This window comes from Ornithorhynchus anatinus, chromosome 18 (assembly GCF_004115215.2).
Source record: "Ornithorhynchus anatinus isolate Pmale09 chromosome 18, mOrnAna1.pri.v4, whole genome shotgun sequence".
In the NCBI taxonomy this organism is placed as follows: domain Eukaryota; kingdom Metazoa; phylum Chordata; class Mammalia; order Monotremata; family Ornithorhynchidae; genus Ornithorhynchus; species Ornithorhynchus anatinus.
In genome coordinates, this window is record NC_041745.1 from 40,961,756 (window position 1) to 40,982,747 (window position 20,992).

General features: G+C 73.9%; 1 protein-coding gene across 1 annotated transcript in view; it reads right to left on the bottom strand.

Moving 5' to 3' along the window:
* DNAJC6 (DnaJ heat shock protein family (Hsp40) member C6) overlaps nucleotides 1-20,302 on the bottom strand; it is a 33,759-nt gene extending 13,457 nt beyond the window's left edge. The window contains 11 exon segments of the mRNA XM_029083383.1: nucleotides 365-558; nucleotides 2,095-2,174; nucleotides 4,661-4,778; nucleotides 9,125-9,319; nucleotides 9,525-9,658; nucleotides 10,508-10,630; nucleotides 12,770-12,918; nucleotides 13,017-13,066; nucleotides 14,535-14,685; nucleotides 19,853-20,018; nucleotides 20,221-20,302. Of these exon segments, the coding sequence (XP_028939216.1) occupies nucleotides 365-558; nucleotides 2,095-2,174; nucleotides 4,661-4,778; nucleotides 9,125-9,319; nucleotides 9,525-9,658; nucleotides 10,508-10,630; nucleotides 12,770-12,918; nucleotides 13,017-13,066; nucleotides 14,535-14,685; nucleotides 19,853-19,865 (1,207 nt within the window). The 5' untranslated portion in view covers nucleotides 19,866-20,018; nucleotides 20,221-20,302.
* Between the last annotated feature and the right edge of the window lie 690 nt (nucleotides 20,303-20,992).

Sequence of the window (20,992 nt, forward strand, 5' to 3'; positions counted from 1 at the left end):
GGGGACCCGCCCGTTCGACCGTTCCCTCGCGCTCTCCGGGCGCCGACCGCGGCGCGCGATAAACGCCACGGGCGGACCAGCGGGCCGGCAGGGAGGACGGGCGCGGCCCGGGGTCCCGGGGCCCGAGGGCGAAGGCGCGGTGCCGTGCGGCCCCGGGGCGGGTCGCTCCCCTCCCCCGGGCCCCGGCTGCCCCGTCGGCCGAACGGGGGCCGAGACCGCGGGCCCCGGGCGCGACGGGGACCGGGTCCGGCCGCCCCCCCCCCCCGCCCCGGCCCGCGTCTCCTCCCCCGCGCTTCGAACCGTGCCCGACGCGCGGCGGACGCCCGAGGGGTATCGTCCCCGTCGTCGCGACGGGGGTCCTCACCTCCCGACGCGAGCGCGTCTCGCTGCTCCCGGTGGGAGGAGAAGAGGATGCCGGGATCGACGTCTTTGGCGGAGAAGTTCTCCCACGGGGGAGTCAGGTCCGTCTGCCGTTCGCCCGGTTCGATCTCCACCTCCAGCAGCACGTGGAACAGCTGCGGGTATTTTTCCGGAGAATCGCACGCGTCCAGCTCGGGCCTGAGTCGGGACGGACGGGGTGAGGCGGCTGAGCCCGGCGCGACCGTTCCCGGGGGGGGGGGGGGGGGGGCGGGACGAACGGGAGAGCAGGAGGAGGCGAGGGAGCGGCCCGGCCCGGCGGCCGCGGGGTCGCGGGCTCTAATCCCGGCTCCGCCCGCTGACCGCCGCGGGACCTGGGGCGAGCCCCTGCGCTCCTCCGGGCCCCGGTCCCCTCGTCCGGAAAACGGGGACGGAGACCGCGAGCCCCGCGCGGGACGAGGGCCGGGCCCGACCCCGTTCGCCCGGTCCACGGCGGGGGTTCGGCGGACGCCGCCCGCCGCGCTACCGTTGAGGAGAACCCCCTCGGCCCGGTCCCGGGAGTCGGGAGGACCCGGGTCCCGATCCCGGCTCCGCCGCCCGGCGGCCGGGCGGCCGCGGGCCGGACGCCCGACCTGTCCGCGCCTCGGCTCCCTCGTCCGTAGGACGGGGACGGAGACCGCGAGCCTCGCGCGGGACGAGCCGACGGCCCCGTGCCCCCCCCCGGCGCCCGGGACGGCGCTCGGCGCGTCGCAGGCGCTTAACGGACGCCGACGCCGTCCCCGTGATCGGCGTCAGGGCCGAGAGCCCCGCGCGGGACGGCGGCCGCGTCCGATCCGACTGGACCGCACCCGCCCCGGCGCTCGGAACGGTGCCCGGCGCGCGGCGGGCGCTTCAGAGGGCCACTTGAAAAAGATCAGTCAAATCGGCGGTACCCGTCGAGCACCCGCCGCGCGCAGAGCACCGTGCCGAGCGCGCGGGAGAGTACACGGCGTCGTCAACGGACGCGTTCCCTGCCCTCGACGAGCTCCCGATCGAGACGGGGGGGACGCCCCCCCCCCCCCCCCCGCTCGGGGGCCCCGGGAGAGGCGGGTCGGCCGCCGGCCTCTAGGGGACGCCGCGCTCTCCTCCGAGGGATCGAACCCGGCTCCCGGCGGGAAACGGGGGGAAACCCGGCCCGGTCCCGTTCACGCTCCCGCCCCGTCGACTCCATCGCGCCTACCGAGCACCCAGCGCGTGCGGGGCGCCGTACCGAGCGCTCGGAGAGGACGGTACGGCGACGGGCCGTCGGACCGCGGCCCGTCCGGAGGGCCGCCCCGGGGCGCGCTCGGGACGCGGCGACCCGCCGCGTCCCCCGCCCGCGGAGAGCCCGTCCGGCGGGGGGGACCGGCGTCAGCAGAGATAGACGAAATCACAGACACGGACCCGCGCGCCGCGGGGCCGGGGCGGGGCGACGCGGACGGGAGCGGGGGGAGGCGAGGGGAGGGCCCGGTCGGGGAGGGCCTCCCGGAGGAGGGGGAGAGGAACCGTCCGTGGGAGCGGGGGAGGGAGGGCGTTCCGGGCCGGGGGCCCCGGCGGGGAGGCCGACGGCGGAGGAGCGAGGCGCGCGGGCTGGGGCCGCCGCGGGGGCGTGGCCGGGTGCGGGAGGAGGGGGCTGAGGCGACCGACGGCCTCAGAGCCCCCGGCCCCGTCGTCCCCGCGGACAGAGCCCGTCCCGGGCGACCCGGCGCCTCCGCTCACTTGGTGAACTTCATGACCGTGGTGCCGGGCGGTACGAATCCGCTGTGAAACTGAATCTGGAGCATCTGGGTGTTCGTCACCTGCGGAGAAACGAGAGCCGCGCGTCAGGGTCCGGCGATGCCGGGGGGCCCGGGGCGGGCGGGGCGACCCCTCCCAGGGGCCGGCGCCCTCCCCCAGACCGAGGACGGTCGCGCCGGGCGCTCCGGCGCAGGGAGCGCGGGGACGGAGGGCGGGGCGGCCCCGGCCCGACCCCCGCCGGGCCCCGGTCCCCCCGCGGGCGGGGCGGGCCGAGGCACCCGCCCCCCCCCCCCCTTCCCCGGGGTCCCGGGCGGGGACCGGGGTCCGACCCGACGGCCCGGCGCGGCAGCCGGGGGTCACGGGTTCGGCTCCCGGCCCCGGCCGCCGTCGGCCTGACCGCGGGCAAGCCGCTTCACCTCCCCGAGCCTCGGTCCCCTCGTCCGGGAAAACGACCCGCCGACCCCCACGGTGACGATAACGGCGACGACGACGTCGGCGTCGGTCAAGCGCTCGCTCTGCGCCGAGCGCCGTTCTAAGCGCCGGGGGGGGGGGGGACGCGGGGCGATCGGGCTGTCCCGCGCGGGGCCCACGGTCTTCATCCCCGTTTCACGGATGAGGGGACCGAGGCACAGAGAAGTCAGGCGACTCGCCCACGGTCACACGGCCGACGAGCCGGCAGGGCCGGGATCCGGACTCCCGAGCCCCGACTCCCGAGCCCGTGCCCTCTCCGCCGAGCCACGCCGCTTCTCCTCACCCACCCCTCGTCGACCCCGGCGCCCGGGACGCCGCCCCGCGCGTAGTAAGCGCCCAACGGATACCGACGTTACCGCCGTCCCCTAGCCGGCGCCCGGATCGACGCGCCTCGATCGGTACCCGTCGTCGGGTAGGGCTCGTCCCCGCCTGTCGCCGAGCTGTATCTTCCAAGCGCGCGGCACGGCGCCCCGCCCGCGGCAGGCGCCCAACGGCCGCGACCGAACGCCCGGACGGATGCCGGCCCCGCGACCGCAGGGGAGCGGTGCGGTCCGGGGGCCGGAGCCCGGGACCGGGAGTCGGGAGGGTCCGGGTTCCGATCCCGGCTCCGCCTCTAGGTCTGCCGTGTGACCTCGGGCGGGTCACCTCACTTCTCCGGGCCTCGGTCCCCCCGCCCGTCAGATGGGAACGCAGACCGCGGGCCCCACACGGGACGGGGATCGCGCCCAACCCGATTAACTTACCGACCCCGGCGTCTAGTACGGCGCCAGAACACCTGAGCACTCCACCAATACCCTAATTCTTCTTCTTCTTCTTCTCCTTCGTTTGTAATCTACCCCGGTGCACAGTACAGGGTCTGGCACGTAGCAAGCACTTAACAGATACCGCAGCTACCGTTACCATCGGCTCGTCATCTACCCCGGCGCTTATCACGGTGCCCGGCACCGAGTAAGCGCTGAACGGATACCATAACTCCCATCGTCGGCTCGCCGTCTACCCCGGCGCTTACCGCGGTGCCGGGCACGGGGTCGGCGCTCAACAAGACCACAGTTCCTATCGTCGGTACCGGCGGCGGCGGCTCGCCGCCCACCCCGGCGCTTATCGCGGGGCCCGGCACGTGGCAGGCGCTTAAACACCGTGACCGTCGCCCCCGGCGTCGGCCCGTCACCCGCCCCGGCGCTCCGTGCGGTGCCCGGAACGTAGCGAGCGCGTCACGCCGCCATCGCCGGTCCCGGTATTACCGTTAAGCGCTTCCTATCCACCCCGGGGCCCGGCGCGGCGCCCGGCGCGTCGTAAGCGCCTGACCCGCACCGTGACTGTCGCCGTCGTCAGCTCGCCGGCCACCCCGGGGGCTCGGCGGAGTCGCTGGCGCGTAGTGAGCGCTCGCTACCACGCGATCGCGAGCTCGCCGTCTACCCCGGCGCTCGGGGCGGTGCCCGACGGGCGGCGAGCCCTTGACGCGTCTCGCGGAGAGAACAACCGGGGACCTCCGCCGCCGGCCGCCCCGGGGGGCGTCCGGGTCGCGCCGGCCCCTCCGAGGACCTCGGAGAAGGGGGTCCCCGATCGAATCTTAGGGACGGGAGAAGCGGCGCGGCTCAGCGGAAAGGGCACGGGCTTCGGAGGCGGGGGTCGTGGGTTCGAATGCCGGCCCCGCCGCCCGTCGGCCCCGTGACCCCGGGCAAGTCGCTTCGCTTACTCTGTGCCTCGGTTCCCTCATCTGGAGACCGGGGACGAAGACCGCGCGCCTCGCGTGGGACCACCCGACTCCCCCGCGCCCACCCCGGCGCTCGGGACGGCGCTCGGCGCGGGGCAGGCGCTCAACCGACACCGGCGCCGTTATCATCATTATCCGGGAGATCCCATCCCCCATCCCCCATCCCCCATCCATCCCCCATCCCCCCCCCGCCGCCCGCCCGCCCCGGCATCCGGCATCCGGCATCCGGCGCGGTCGGGATCGGGGGAGCGCGGGACGGGAGAGTGGGCGCCGCCCCCGGCCGCCCGCCCGCCCGCCCGCCCCCCACGCGTTCAGGGCGCGGCGGGGCCGCCGGGCGGCGGCGGCCCCGGGGCCCGGCCGTACCTTCGCCTGGAGCCGTCCCCCGATGGTGGACCGCGTGTGGTAGACGGACACCACGACGTCTCCGTGGGCGGTGACCCCCAGCGGGAGGACCACCTTCCCCTCCTGGACCCGAAATTCCCTTGGAGGAGAAAGGGGACGCGGGTGAGGGGCGGCGCGGCCCGCGGGGTAGAGCCCGGGGCCTAGGATTCGGGAGGACCCGGGCCCCCCCCGCCCGTCCGCCGCGCGACCGCGGGCGAGCCGCTCGGCTTCCCTGTGCCTCGGTCACCTCGTCTGTAAAACGGGGATGGACCGGGAGCCTCACGGAGGACGGCCCGACGGCCCCGGGTCTCCCCCGGCGCTCGCGACGGCGCTCGGCACGTAGTGAGCGCTTAACGGATACCGACGTTATCATCGCCGTCATTCTCCGGGCTCACCTCCTCCCGGAGGCCTTCCCGCACCGAGCTCCCCGCTTCTCCCCTCCGCTCCCTCCGCTCGGCCCCCCCGCCTCTCCTCGGCCGGACCCCCCCCTCGCCCCCTCGGCCCCGTACCCGTCCGCCCGGCCGTCCCTCTCTTCGTCCCCCTCTTCATCTCGCTCGAGGAGACGCGCGTCGCCCCGGTTCGATCTATCCGCCGCTGTCTTCGCGGGACGCCCCGCCCCTCGGCTCCACCCGTCGCCGTCGTTCCCGTCCGCCCGTCCCCCCCCCCCCCCCCGACCGGACCGCGGGCCCGGCCGAGGGCGGGGACCGTCTCCGGCCGTCGCCGACCCGCCCGTCCCGAGCGCTCGGTCCGGCGCCCCGCGCGTGGTAAGCGCTCGACGGATGCTGTCGGATGAGGGAGTCCGGAAAGCGGGGATTAAGGAGGTGAACCCCATGCGGGACAGAGACCGCGTCCAATCTGATCGGCTCGGAGCCACCCCGGCGCTCAGAGCAGCGCCCGGCACAAAGGGCGTCACAGATACCACGGGGGAGGGAAGCGGGGGGGGGGCGCCCGCGGCCGCCGCGACGGCCCCTTCCGCCCCAATTTCTGCCAGACCTCGGCCGCCTCCGCCCGTCACGGTCTGCCCCCCCCGCCTGACCCCCGACGCCCGGCGGCGCCTCTCCGCCGCGGACCGCCGCGGACCCCCCCCCCCCCCCCGGGGGCTTCAACCGCGCCCCCGGCGTCCGGACCGCGACGCGTCGACACGACCCTGACGGTAGCGACCTGTCCCCTCCGCTCTTTTTACCAGCTGTTCCGCCCCGACCCCCGCGTGCCGTTACGGCTTCGCTCCCAAAGTCGCGGAACCTGCCGACGCGGCCGCGAGAGCGCCGACCGTCGACGCTCGGGTTTTCCCCGGTGACGACTTAGGGATCCGGAGGCCGGGCGGCGGGGGAAACGGGATGGAGAGAGCATCGATCCTCTCGGGAGGGGGCTCCGGAGAGGGTTCCGGCCAATCCCGCCGACCGCCCGAAAGGCGACCGTGGTACCCGCGAACGCCTCCTCCGTGCCGGGCACCGTCGCGAGCACCGGGGCGGAGGAGACGCGGCAGCCCGGCCCTGCCGGACGGAGGACGGGAGGCCGGAGGACCGGGATTCCCGTCTCGGTTCGGCCGCCTCCCCCGCCGCGCGCGAACCGGGGCGAGTCACGTCACTTACGGTGTTGGTATTTGGTAAGCGCCCGCTACGCGCCGAGCACCGTCCTAAGCGCCGGGGTGGACACGGGGGGGTCAGGCCGTCCCACGGGGGGCTCACGGTCACGCGCTCCTCCGGGCCCCCGTCCCCTCATCCGCAGAACGGGGATCCGATCCCCGTTCTCCCTCCTACGTAGACCGTGAGCCCCGCGCGAGGCCCGGTCGGCTTAGATCCTCCCCAGTACCGGAGCACGGCGTCCGCCGCCCGCCGCCGCCGCCGGCGTCAGTAACGCCGGCGTCCGTTAAGCGCCCGCCGCGTGCCGAGCGCCGTCCCGAGCGCCGGGGCGGACACGGGGGAATCGGGTCGTCCCCCGGGGGGGGGCCCGCGGCCTTCATCCCCGTTTCACGGACGAGGTGGCCGAGGCGCCGCGACGGGCGGCGGAGCCGGCGTCCGAACCCACGGCCTCCGACTCCGAGGCCCGGGCTCTCTCCGCCGAGCCGCGCCGCTTCTCACTGAGCGCTCGGAACAACTACCGCGGGTCATCAGAGCGTCCGTCGGCCTCCCGTCGGGTCGCGAGCCGGCGGGGGCCGAGAACCCGCCTCCGGCCCAGTCGACCGACGGACGGTACTTATCGAGGGCCTAAACGGAATCCGCCGGAGCGGCCACCGCCGCGGAAACGCCGACCGTCGGCCCGGGGGATCCTCCAGTGGCGACTCGGGGATCCGAGAGCCGGGCGGTGAAGCAACGGGACAGAGAGAGCAGCGGTCCGTCCCGTTGAGACGCGGCGTCGGGGGCCGCTTTCCGCCGATCCCGCGGACCGCCCCGAAAACAAACCGACGGGTCTCGGGGCGAATCAGGCCACGGTGGTCCTCGGGAGGCCCGAGCGGCGCGACCTGGGCGAGCGCGTTCCGGACGCGCAAGGGAGGACCGGGTCCCCGGAGGGGACGCCGGCGCCAGGAAAGGGCCGGGGGAGGCGGACGGGGACCGTACCGGTGACGGAAGAACCGTCGGGAGGGCGACGGCTTACGGCCCAAGACGGGGCCCGCCGGAGAAGACGGATCCGCAGGGTCGCGGCGAAGGGGAAACGGCCCGAGAAGAAGACTCGTGGCTCGGTGGAAAGAGCACGGGCTCTGGGGTCAGGGCTCATGAGTTCGAATCCCAGCTCCGCCGCTTGTCGGCTGCGTGACCGTGGGCGGGTCACTTCACTTCTCCGGGCCTCAGTTCCCTCATCCGTAAAATGGGGATTAAGGCCGTGAGCCCCACGTGGGACGACCCGATTCCCCTATGTCCACCCCGGCGCTCAGAACGGTGCTCGGCGCGTAGTAGGCGCTTAACAAATACCAACATCGTTATTATTATTATTATTATTATTATCACTAAGACCATTCTCCGCGGAGCGTGAGCCGGACGCTTGAGGGGGAACGGCAGAGAGACACCACCCCCGCCCCGGGGAGCTTCGAGTCCGCCGCGTGCAGAGCAGTTAGGGAGCGGCGCGGCGCGGCGGAGAGAGCCCGGGCTTGGGAGTCGGGGGTCATGGGTTCGAATGCCGGCCCCGCCACCTGGCGGCTGCGGGACCGCGGGCGAGTCGCTTCGCCTCTCTGGGCCTCGGTTCCCTCAAGCGTAAAACGGGCACGAGGACGGCGGGCCCCCCCGTGGGACCGCCCGATCCCCCCGGGTCCGCCCCGGCGCTTAGAACGGTGCCGCGCGCCGAGTAAGCGCTTAACGGATACCGACGTCATCGTTACGCTAAGCGCCCGGGAAAGGAGGCTAGCGATCTCAGCCCGGAAGAGCTTGCAATCCAGACGCCCCACGGAGGCCCGGGTCGCGGGACGCCGGCGATCCGACGATCCTCCCCTGCGCTAAGCGTGACGCCCGGCGCGGATACGCAGACGTGGCTCGGGGGACAGAGCCCGGGCGCGGGAGTCGGAGGTCGCGGGTCCTAATCCCGGCTCCGCCGCCGGTCCCCCGGGTGACCTCGGACGGGTCGCTTCTCCGTGGCTCGGCCGCCTCGTCCGCGAAATGGGGATTTAGACCGCGAGCCCCCCGTTGGGCCCGCCCGGGCGCCTCGCACCGCCCCGGCCCCCCGGCGCCCGGAACGGCGCCCGGCGCGCAGTAAGCGCCACCGAATGCCATCGCCATTATCGTAAGACGCGGCGCGGCCCGGCGGACAGAGCTCAGGCCGGGGAGTCGGGGAACCCGGGTTCCGATCCCGGCTCCGCCGCCCGTCTGGGCAAGACGCTCCGTTCCTCCGCGCCTCGGTCACCGCATCCGCAAAACGGGGATCGGGTCAGGCCGTCGGTGGAGTGCGCCGAGCGCTTACCGGGCCCGGAGCGCCGCGCTAAGACCCTCGGGAGGGTCCGACGGACAACGGAGCCGGCGGACACGTCCCCCGCCCTCGACGGACCGCGTCCGACCCGATCGGTCCGTATGTACCCTAGCCCCCCGTACGGGGCCTGGCAACGCGGTAAGCGCCCGGCGGATGCCGTGAGCGGAAGGGATGAGCGCTCGGCGAGTACCACCGCGATGGACGGACTCCGCGTGGTTTTCGGGCGCCGTGGACCCTCGGGGGGCTCGATCGGTCCCTCGAACGTATTTACCGAGCCCTCGCCGCGTGCAGGGCGCCGTACTGCGCGCTCGGGAGAGTGAAACGCAGCGGGCGGACGCGTCCCCCGCCTACGAGGAGCCCGGTCTAGAGGGGGAGGTCAACGGTGACGTTAAAAAAATCGCCGACGGGGACGAGAGGGACCGAGGGCGGGGTGAACCGAGGGGGCGAATCCCAGCCGAGGAAACGAGGGCCGCCCTCCTCCGTCGTCGGGAACGCGGGGAACCCCCCCCCCCCTCCCGCCCTCCCAGGGGGCGGGGGGGGAGGACGACTCACCTCGTCCTCTCGTAGTCCAGGGAGGTGGTGAAGATCTTGGTCTCCCCGACGAGGACGTCGCAGAACGGCCGGCAGCCGTTCCTCTGCTTGTTGAAGCAGGGGACGGGGCTGAGCGTGATGGACTTGACCGTGAGGGGCTTGCAGTGCGGGTGGACGGGCCTGTCGGCCACCAGGTCGCAGATGTAGCCGAGGTACCTGCGGGAGGAGGGAGAGCCCCCCCGCGTGACCCCCGCGGCGGGACCGGGCGCGGGAGAGAACCACGGGCCCGGCAGCCGGGGGACCCGGGTTCCGGCCCCGGCCCCCGCGCTCGGCTCGACGGGGAGGAGCCGAGGGCTCCCCGAGCGCCGGAGCGAGGGGCGTCGGGGGGGCCGCTCGTCCCCGCGGTGGCCCGGCCGCCTACCTCCTGTGCGAAGGCCACAGTGCGATCCCCGGCCGCTTGGCGTCGAGCAGCCGGAGGGCGGGGGCGGGACCGGAGAAGAGGTGGCAGAAGCAAAACATGGCGCCGACCAGGACCGCCGAGGCCGCACAGCCATCCTGGGGGGGGGGGGGGGGGAGACGGAACGCACCCCTACGCGGCCGCGTCGTCGACCGTCGCTCCGGCGACGACGTCTCGGCCCGCTGAACGGAGCCCCCCCTCCGGCCCGAGGAATCCGGCCCGGGCTACCGATCCCGTAATCCCCTCGGACCTCCCGCCTCGGGGAGAGAGCCCCGCCTCCATCCGTCCGTCCTCCCGTACCCGCCCCGGGGCTCGGCGCGCCGTAGGCGCCCGGCGGATACCGCGACCGACTACGCACGTCCGCGACCCTCCTCCGGCCGGGGCGTCGGAGGCCGGGAACCCGCGGCCGGAGGCCGCGGGCTCGCCGCGGGCGGGGGAACGTATCTACCCGCTCCGGCGTAGGGTAACGTCGGTCTCCGTGAGGCGCTTCCCCCGTGCGGGGCGTTCGTTCATTCAACGGTATCCACCGAGCGCTCACTACGCGCAGAGCGCCGTACCGAGCGCCTGGAACGGACCGATCGGTGACGGACAGAGACGGTCCCCGCCCCCCCCGACGGGCTCACGGCCCGATCGGGGGAGCCGGGCGGACGGGAACGACGGCGACAGACGGAATCGAGGGGGCCGAACACCCCGTCGGGACGACGGCGAAGAAGCGGAACCGAGGCGACGGGCGCCCCGCTAACGAAACAAAGGGAACGGCGCTCGGCACGCGGTGGGCGCTTGAGAGACACCGACCCCGTCGTCGTCGTCGTCGTCGTCGGTACGGACGGCCGACCGGCTCCGCGCCCGGCGGGCCCTCGGCGAACGCCCGCTTCCCAACCGTACCCTCCCGGGCGCTCGGAGGAGAGCTCGGCCGGCGAACGGCATCGGCGGACGGAGGGACTCACCAGGCAGTGGATGACACAGACGTTTTTGGGGTTCTGCTGGAGCCAGTTCTGCATGTTCTTGCACACCGCGTACAGATTGTGGAGGCTGGGGGCCTGCCTCGCGGGCCAACTGCACTCCGACACCTACGGGGCCGCGCGGACGCACAGGCCAAGACGTACGCGCGTCACGTCTCCCCGCCCCGCGCCTCCTCGACCCCGTCTTCCCGCCCGCCGGGCTCCCCGGGGCGCCCGGTGTCTCCCGGCGGCGCCTCCCGCCTCCGCGCGGGTCCCCGCTTCTCCGGAGACGCGGGGCGGATCAGAAATCGATCCAGAACGGAGCCGGCGCCCGACGGACGCCACCCCGTCGACGGAGCCCGCCCGTCGGGGGGGGGGGGGGCGGCGGGGAGGGCACGGCTCCTCCGGCGTCGGTCGACTGGTCGACTCTGAGGCGGCCCGTGGGCCCTTGGGACGCGCCGGGCGCCGTGGTGGATACGATCTCCGTCCAGTCGGACCCGGTCTCCGTCCCGCGTGGGGCTGGCGCTCTTATCCCCCTGCCACAGGTGAGGTGAGCGAGGCACAGGGGAGCGCGGCGACTCGCCCGGAGTCACGCGGCAGCCGGGCGGCGGGGCCGGGATCAGAACCCGGGTCCCCGTGACTCCCCGGCCGGCGCTCTACCCAGACTGAGCCGCCCTTTCCCTCTGCTCCTTCTCCCCTCCCCGTCCCCCCTTCTCCCGCCCTCCGCCCTTCCCCCTTGGCCTCAGCACCGTGCGTATCTGCACGTTTTATTCACGCCCACTCATTCCCATGACGACGCGTACATCTCTGCGATCCTATCTGTCTCCGCGCCGTCCGCGCCGGACTGCCCGTTCCGTTTCCCTCCGTTCCGCCTCGCTGTCTCGCCCATTCAGACGGTGAGCCCGTCGCGGGGCGGGGAGCGCCTCTGTCCGTCGCCAAACTGTACATTCCGGGCGCTCCGCACGTAGGAGGTGCTCGAGAAATCCTACCGACCGACTCCGAGCCGCCGCCGCTCCGCGCAGATCTCTCGCGGAGATAATGACCGCTCCTCGTTAGGCCGTCTACCTGATCCACGGTCCCGTACGGATCGTGGAGGCTGGGGGCCTGCCTCGCGGGCCAACTGCACTGCGACACCTACGGGGCCGCGCGGACGCACCAGGCGAAGACGTACGCGCGTCACGTCTCCCCGCCCCGCGCCTCCTCGACCCTTGAGCGGACCACGTAATCAGAACCGTGGGAAAAAAGTTGGCACCGGCGAAGGGGAGGAAATTTTAGAGGGGAAAGGCAACCCGAACCGACCGGGGATATCGCTTTTCAGAGTCCGCCGACGGGCCCGGACGGACACGGGGGTCCCACGCGGACAACCCCGGCGCCCTCGAAGACGGCGAGGCGTCGGCATCGGAGACATCCGGTCTGACCGCACGGGACGGGGAGGGCTCGACTCGCACCCCAAGGCCTGACCTCCTCATCTCTCCCGTCCCCCGTCCCCCGTCCCCCCCCCCCCGCCTTTCTCCCGTCGCCCTCTCTCCTTTCCCGCCGGAGCCCGGCCCGCGCTCGCCATCGATAACGGCGCTCGTTACGGCGGCGGCCGCCGCTGCACCGTAGTCGCCGCCGAGCGTCGAGAGCTCACCTCCTCCCGGACGCCTCCCCAGACCGAGCTTCCCCGTTTCCCTCCGCTCCCCCTTCGCCTCCCCTCAGCTAAGCCCCCTTCCCCTCTGCCCCCTCCCCTCCCCTCGGCACCGTGCTCATCTCTGTATGCTCTTCTTCCCCTATCTGTTTTGCTGACGAGGCCGTCCGTCCCCCCCGGTCCCGTTTACCGCGATTACGTCGTCTCGTTTTCGTCCGTCCGACTCCCCCGTCTCGACCCCCGTCGCGCGGACGAGGGGAGCGAGGCCCGGAGAAGCGGAGCGACTCGCCCGAGGTCCCCCGGCGGACGAGCGGCGGAGCCGGGGTCGGAACCCACGCCCCCGTGACTCCCCGGACCGTGCCCGGGCCGCTCGGCCACGCCGCTCCTTCCTTCCCAAACCGACTGTCTCCTCGTCTTCCACCGTCCTCCTCTCCGGCCCCTCCCTCCTCCCCCGGCCTCGCCCGCCTCTCCGAATGCCGAGACTAAGCTCCTCCCGTTGCGCCTGGAAACCGGAGGCTCCCCCCGGGGCCGCGGGCCCGCCACGGGCGGGGAACGCGTCCGTCCGTTGCCCCGCCGCGCGCTTTCCGGAGCGCGCGGCGATCCCCGCTCTCTCCCCCGGCGGCCCGCGGGGCTCCCCTCACCCGGTTGTGAAACTTGGCGCCGCGATACGACTTGGGCGACAGGTTGAAGACCGTGTAGCGGTCCGGGTGCCGGGAGTCCAGGAACGTCCGGACGTCCTCGATCTGATTCCGGAATCCGAGTTCCGCTCCTTCGGCGGGGAAGGACATCACTGGCGGGGCGGGAGAGAGAGAGAGTCGGGGTGGAGGGGCCCCGGGAGGGCGACGGAGAACCCCTCCGGCCCGAGGCTCGCGGGGGACGGAGACTCACCGATGATTCTCGAGGTAACGTAGGAAACGTCCGGCTCTCCCTTGGCGTAGCTGTTAAGGCAGACGCACGGCGTCCGTCAGCGTGGGCCCGGAGGTCGGCGGGAACCCACGAGACGCGGCCCGGCCCGGCCCGGCCCGGCCCGGCGGGGAGCGACATCCGTACCGGGCGCCGGGGCGGCGGGGGGATAATCACGGCGGGGGGAGGAGGCGGCGGTAAACGCCGAGAGACGGAAACCATCACGGCGTCCGTTAAGCGCTTAACCGCGTGCCGGGCACCGGGCTGAGCGCCGGGGCGGATACCGGCAGGTCGGGTTGGACGCGGCCCCCGTCCCCACGTGGGGCCCGCCGGCCCGACCCCCATTTCACAGACGAGGGGACCGAGGCCCGGAGGAGCCGGGCGACCCGCCCCCAGTCCCACGGCTGACCGGCGGCGGAGCCGAACCCGCGACCCCCGACTCCCGAGCCCGGGCCCTCCCCGCCGAGCCCCGCCGCTTCCCTAAGCGGCGGCCCGAACCCAGAGCCTTCCGGTTCCGGCCAGTCCTCCTCGGGAGCGGCCGGACCCGCGAGCCGGCTCGGGGCTCCGAGGTCTCGGGTGAGGTCCGGGAGGGGCCCTCCTCGCCCGAGGGGCGACTGGGAGAAGGGAATCGCAGACGGTCGAAACGGGGGAGAAACCGGAGGGGCGGTGTCGAAAACATCGGGAACACGCGCCCACGGAGTTGCACCGACGGACGGTCCGCCCTCTCTTATCCACTCGGGCCAACTCCTCCCTTCTCTCCTTCCGCCGCCCGCCTCCCCGCCGTCCCCCGGTCTCGCCCGTCCCGCCGTCGACCCCCGGGCCGCGTCCTCCCGCCGTCCCGGGACGCCCATCCTCCTCGCCTCCGCCGAACCGACTCCCTTCCCCTCTCCGAAACCCTACTGGGAGCTCACCTCCTCCGGGAGGCCTTCCCGGACCGAGCTCCCCGCTTCTCCCCTCCGCTCCCTCCGCTCGCCCCCCCCCGCCTCTCCTCGGCCGGACCCCCCCCTCGCCCCCTCGGCCCCGTACCCGTCCGCCCGGCCGTCCCTCTCTTCGTCCCCCTCTTCATCTCGCTCGAGGAGACGCGCGTCGCCCCGGTTCGATCTATCCGCCGCTGTCTTCGCGGGACGCCCCGCCCCTCGGCTCCACCCGTCGCCGTCGTTCCCGTCCGCCCGCCCCCCCCCGCCCCCCCGACCGGACCGCGGGCCCGGCCGAGGGCGGGGACCGTCTCCGGCCGTCGCCGACCCGCCCGTCCCGGGCGCCCCGCGCGTGGTAAGCGCTCGACGGATGCCGTCGGACCAAACGCTATCGAACGAATCGACCCCCGTGCCCATTTCGAAAACGGAGCTCTCCGGACCGGACGACGGGCCTCCCCCCGGCCCCTCGAGACGCCGCGGGTCTCCTCCCCGTCCCCGACCGTCGGCTCGTCTCGGATTCCGCGCGCGGCGGGCGGGGAGGGCGACCCGGGGGGAGGCGGGGACCGGGGCCGGGAGACCCACGCCCTACCTGGCGACGGACTGCATCACTTTGGAAGACGTGTCCTTGATGGTGTCTTTGAGGTTGTCCTTCAGGTTGCTGAAGAGCCGCCCGGCACCTCCTTTGACCATGTCCAGCAGACCCCCTCCGGAGTTGGACTCCACGTCCGGAGACGACGCGCCTGAGAAACGAGCACGCGGCGAAGGAGGTCACAGGAGCGGGGAACGGGTCGGGACGAGCGGAACGGCCGCGGGGCCCGCCGTCTGACCCGGGGGAGGTCGCTTCGCTTCTCTGAGTGTCTCGCTGGCCCCGTCCGTGAAATGGGAATAAAACGCCCGTTCTCCCCCCTCCCTGCCCTCGGGGAGTTTCCGATCGGCGGGGGGGCGGGGAGCGACGGCGAACCCCTTGCGGGAGAGGGACTGCGTTCATTCGACCCTATTTCACTCCGGCGTATCGAGTGAGCGCCCACCGCGTGCGGAGCGCCGTACTAGGCGCCCGGCAGAGCGCCCCACCGCGGTATCAGAGAATCGGCGGGGCTCCGTGGAAAGAGCCCGGGGTCGGGAGTCGGAGGTCGGGGGTTCTAATCCCGGCTCCGCCGCTCATCGGCCGTGTGACCTGGGGCGAGTCGCTTCGCTTCTCCGCGCCTCGGCTCCCTCATCCAGAAAACGGGGATCAAGTCCGCGAGCCCCACGTGGGGCGGCCGGATCCCCCCCCGGATCTACCCCGGCGCTCGGACCGGCGCTTGGCGCGTAGCAGGCGCCTGACAGATACCCCCGTTATCGATACCGGATTACGCCCGCCCCGGTCGGGTTGTCCCCGACCCGGTGCTTCGTACGGCGCTCGGCGTCTGGTGGGTAGATACGGTGAAGGGAGGAAGAGGAGGCAGTCGGGGGACGCCGGGATACGGGCGCCGACCGGTGACTCGGAGCGTCCACGGCTAGAGACCGCCGGCGGGTTCTCATCCCGGGAATTCATCGGAGAAGACGTGTCGGCGGAGCCGGGCTCTCGGGAGGATCCAGACCGGATCACGCGATCCCATTCGGTAGGGCGATCCATCCGGCGACGATACTCACCGAACACCCGCCGTACGCCGAGCGTCCGGGAGGGCGACGACGACGATCACGGCATCCGCTCGCTCGTTCGATCGCATCTACCGAGCGCCTACCGTGCGCGGGGCGCTGGGACGCCTGCCGTACGCCGAGCGTCCGGGAGGGCGACGACGACGATCACGGCATCCGTTCCCTTTTTACAGATGAGGCGACCGAGGCGCAGAGAAGCGAAGCGACTCGCCCAGGGTCACACAGCCGACGAGCGGCAGAGCTGGGACTCGAACCCACGACGTCCGACTCCAAAGCCCGCGCTCTTTTCCACCGAGCCGCGCCGCCTCCGTTGAGCGCCGACCACGTGCAGGGCGCCGTTCTAAGCGCCGGGGTAGACGCGAGGCGATCGGGCGGTCCCCCGTGGGGCTCCCGGTCCTCGTCCCCGTTTTCCAGATGCCGTCGCCGAGGCCCAGAGAAGTGCGGCGACCCGCCCGCGGTCACACAGCCGACGGGGCGGCGGGGCCGGGAATAACGTCGGCGTCTGTTAAGCGCTCGTCACGTGCGGGGCGCCGTTCCGAGCGCCGGGGGAGAGACGGGGCCACCGGGCGGTCCCACGTGAGACTCCCGGTCGGCCCCCATTTTGCGGACAGAGGGAACCGAGGCACGGGGGAGTCCCGGGCTCTAGCCGGCGGGTCCCGCCGCCGGTCCGGCACGACCCCCCGGACGGGGCCGGCGCGCGGGGGACCCCGCCGGCTCCGAGGGAGAGGAGCGAGGCCGCGCGGGCCCGGCGGACAGAGGGGACACCGTGCCCGGCCGCCGGGCCCGGCGGAGACGTCTCCCCCCCTCCCGGAGCGCGCGCGGAGGAGACGCGTCGGCCCAGCCGGGGAGGGAGGGCGGGCGGCGGCGGGGCGCGGGAGGGAGGCTCGGGACACGGGATCCGCTGGATCCTACGCGCCGAGCGCCTACCGCGCGCGCGGCGCCGGACCGGGCGCTGGGAACGGCCAATCCGGCGCCGGACCGAGACCGCCCCCGCCCCCCGCCGGGCTCACGGTCCGATCGGGGGAGGCGGACGGACGAGGACGACGGCGATCGACGGGATCGAGGGGACGGACGGCTCGTCAAAACCGCTCGACGCGTCCCCGTCCCCCTCCACCGCGGGCGCGGCCCCCTCCTCGGCAACGCCACCGACCCGATCCCCCCCCCCCCACCCCCCCCCGGGGTCCGACGACGGTAACGACGCCGGGATCCGTCAGGCGCCCGCTCCGCGCCGGGCGCCGTCCCGAGCGCCGGGGGAGACACGGGGCGTCGGGGCGTCCCGCGGGAGGCTCGCCGTCCGAATCCCCGCTCTGCAGACGAGGGAACCGGGGCGCCGAGGAGTCGGAGCGCGAGCCCGTGGCCGGGCGGGGGACCGTCTCCACCCGTCGCCGGGCCGTCCGTTCCGAGCGCCCGGTCCAGCGCCCCGCACACGGTCAGCGCTCGGCAGCCGCTACCGAACCGCCGGACCGACGCCGGGGGAGCCCGGCCCGGGGAGAGGCCGGAGGGCGAGACCCGCCCCCGCCGAACGTCCCCGCGGCGGGGGACGGCTGCCCTCGGCTCGGGGCACCGCCGTGTCGGAAACGGGAGACCCATCTCGGCGGCGGCCCCTAACCCTTCCGGCCCGGGGGCGGACGTCCGCGGCCCGCGCCCGCAATTCCCGCTCCGCCGCCGTCCGGGCTCGATCCCGGCGGCTCCCGGTTCTCGGGCCCGCCCGGCGGGGAGGCCGGGGCGGGGGCGGCGCCCCGCGCCCCCCGAAACCGGTTCCCGAGAACCCCGCGGACCCTCCGCGTGCCCCCGCCGGACGCGCACCGGCGCCTCTCCGGTGACCGGGGCGTCCGTTAAGCTCTCGCTCCGCGCCGGGCGCCGTGCCGGGCGCCGGGGCGGGTACGGGTTAGTCGGGTCGGACGCGGTCCCCGTCCCGACGTGGGGCTCGAGGTCTCGACCCCCACCCCCGAGGCCGACGGCAGCCGGGCGGGGGACGACGGCCGGATTTAGACTTTTCACATCGGGACGCGGGTGCCCGGGCCCGGCGGAGGACGGGGCCCGCGGAGGTCTCACGGGCCCGGGTCACGCCCGCGCGGGTCGCCGCTCCGCGTCTCGGCCGGGCCGCCGGGGAGGTCGGCGGCGGGGGTCCCCCCCGGACGGCCGGGCGCTCGCCGCGTGCTCGGCGCTCGGGAGAGTCCAACGCAACAGAGTCGGCGGACGCGCTCCCCGCCCGCCGGGAGCTTCCCGTCTCCACTCGGGGTCCTCGCCGGAACGCAGCCCCGCGCCATCTGGGAGCCGGCCGCGGGCGGGGATGGGGCCCGAAGGTCACGGCGTACTCCCCCCAGCGCCGAGCACGGCGCTTCGCTCAATAAATACGCGCCTGAATCTGGGAGATCCGGAACGCGGTCGGACCTCCCCCGGAAAACCCAGCCGGGGGAAGGAGGAGGCTTCCGTTTCCACTTACGGACAGCGGGCGGGCGGACGGACGGACGGACGGACGGAACGGAGCTTCCCTCCGCTCGGGAGACGGCGAGCGGGGCTCGACCCTCTCCCCTTCGCCGCGTGGTAATAACGTAGTGACGCCGGCCCCCGTTAAGCGCTCGCTACGCGCCGAGCGCCGTTCTAAGCGCCGGGGGAGAGACGGGGGTCACCGGGCCGCCCCGCGCGAGGCTCGCGGTCGATCCCCGTTTTCCAGACGAGGTCACCGAGGCCCAGAGAAGCGAAGCGAAGGGACTCGCCCGGGGTCACGCCGCCGCCGAGCGGCCGGGCCGGGAGTCGAACCCGTGGCCTCCGGCCCCCGAGCCCGGGCTCCCCCCGCCGAGCCGCGCCGCTTCTCCCGCGTATCCGCCGCGGGACCCCGGGGCAGGTCACTCCCCCCCGTCTGCGCGTCGGTTTCCTCGGCCGGGAGATGGGGATCGAGGGCGTGAGCCCCGCGTGGGAAGCGGCCCGTGCCCTCCGGACCGCGATCCCGTCGTCAACGGGGAACGTTTCCGCCGACCTCATCCCGCCGCGCTCTCCCAAGCGCCGGGCACGGGGCTCCACGCGCGGTAAGCGCTCGACACGCACGCCTCGTCGAGCCAAAGAGCTCCACCGGCTGCCGGGCTACGCGACCCCGTCGGCGGCCCTCAGATTCCACCTCCTTTCGGAACCAACTCCCCGGAGAAGCGTCGCACGAGCCGGAGGAAATGAAAGCGATCTGGACTTTAATCCCCGAGACCCGACTTTCCCTCCCAAACGCCCAGACGGTCTCCGCCCCGGGGCAGCCGTCTGTCGCCCCGGCGTGGCCTCTGCCACCTTTCTCTTCCCGCCGTGGAAGGAGGAGACGAATTCGGACTGGGCGAAGGACCCGAGCTTCCGTCTTCACCCAAACAAGCCGAACCGCTCTTCGGAACCGCGGAACCCCACGGCCGACGGTCCTACGAAGGACGGCGAGACGCGGTAGTCGTCACCATCCCCCACCGCGCGATCCCTCCTCCGAAAAGACCGGGGGACGTTTCTGAGTTCTCCGAAGAGAGGGGGGGGGGGAGGGAGACAGACGGCGCCGTCGGACTCAACGCGCCAAGAGCCCAACTGGCCCGCGGGAGCTGGACGTCACGATCGCCGTCATTATTTTCAGTATCGCCGTTGTCGTCACGGAGGTCTTCTTACTTCCACCCGTTCTCCAGGCCAAACCCGTTTCGAGATCGTCCCTCCTCTCCCTCCTACAGAGCCCAACTTCATCCAGCCCCTCCTCCGACGTCCTCCCGTCGAGAGACCGATACGACGGAGCCCGACGACTCGGGGAAGCGGCGCGGCGGGAGGAGCCCGGGCTTGGGAGTCGGGGGTCGGGGGTTCGAATCTCTTTCCTTTTTCCGCTTTCATCAAAAGGTGAACTTTTATTCTCGCCACCCCACGTGTTTCGCCGACGAAACGTACACCGCCTCGATCCCGTTCAGTCGCCGCCGCCGCCTTCACGAGACGCTCTTCCCCCCGACTCCGTCCGTGGCCATCGCCGTCCGTCCGTCCGTCCGTACTCCCCCGATCGGACCGTGAGCCCGTCGGACGGCAGGGACCGTCTCCGTCCGCCGCCGACCCGGTCGTCCCGAGCGCTCGGCGCGGCGCCCTGCACGCGGTAAGCGCTCGGCGGATACTACCGAACGAACGGATCCCGGCCCCGCCGCCCGTGGGGGGGGGGGGCCGCCGGGTCGCTCGACGCCCTCCCCCCCGGCCCCCCCCGCCCCCCTCCCCGCCGGCCGCCCCCGCCGATCCGTCGGCGGCACCGATCGGGGGCTTCGGCCGAGGCCTTACCTGAGCTGTCCATGGTGCTGCCGGTCCCCGGGGACCCTCGCCGCGACCGGCTCCGGCTCCGGCTCCGGCTCCGGCTCCGGCTCCGGCTCCTGCCGCCTCCGGGGCCTCCTCCTCCTGCTCCTCCTGCTCCTCGACGGCCTCCCGACTCACGGTCGACGAACGGCGGCTGCAAAGACGCGGAGCCGTCAGCGGCGCCCTCCGTCCCGGCGGGAGGGGGAGGGGGAGGGGGAGGAGGAGGAGGCCGCGGGGGCCGGGCGAGGGGGGGAGGGAGGGAGGGAGGAGGAGCCTCCTCCAGGAGGCCCTCCCGGCCCCGGCCCCCCTCCCCCCGCCCCCCGCCTCCTTTCTGACCCTCCTTATCTTGTCTTTACCCGGGCGAGGCCGGGTCGTTCGCTTCCGTCCCGCCGCCGCCCCTCCCGACCGCTCGGCGCCGAGTGGGCGCCCGACGGGGGGGGACGGACGGACGGACGGACGGAGGGAAGGAAGGAAGGAAGGAAGGAAGGAAGGAAGGAAGGAAGGAAGGAAGGAAGGAAGGAAGGAAGGAAGGAAGGAAGGAAGGAAGGAAGGAAGGAAGGAAGGAAGGACGGAAGGACGGGCGGGCGGGCGCCGGAGCGCGCGTGCGCACTCCCGCCCAGAGGAGCGGGGGAGGGCGCGCGTGCGCGGGGGGACGGCGCGCGTGCGCGGGGGGACGGCGCGCGTGCGCAGGGGGCGGGGAAGCCCCGCGACCCCGCCCCCCGGCCGATCGCCGCCCGCCCGGCCCTCGGCCTATCATCGCCGCCCACCCGGCCCTCGGCCAATCAAAGCCGCCCGCCCTCGGCCGATCATCGCCGCCCGCCCGGCCCTCGGCCCGGGCCGACCTCGGCCCGAGCCTGGGGTGGTTCATTCCATAGCACTTAATAATAATAATTAATACGCAGAAGAACGTCGGTATCGGTTAAGGGCTCCCTCGGCGCCCCGCGGGGCTCGCGGCCTTCGTCCCCATTTTCCAGCCGAGGGGAGCGAGGCGGGTCCGAGACCCTGCCGGCCGACGCGGGCCGGGCTCTCGCCGCTGAGCCGGGGCCGGGCCTCGGACGTGAGAGGTGACGGCTTCGGGTCCCGGTTGGGCCGGACGGACGGACGGACGGACGGACGGACGGACGCACG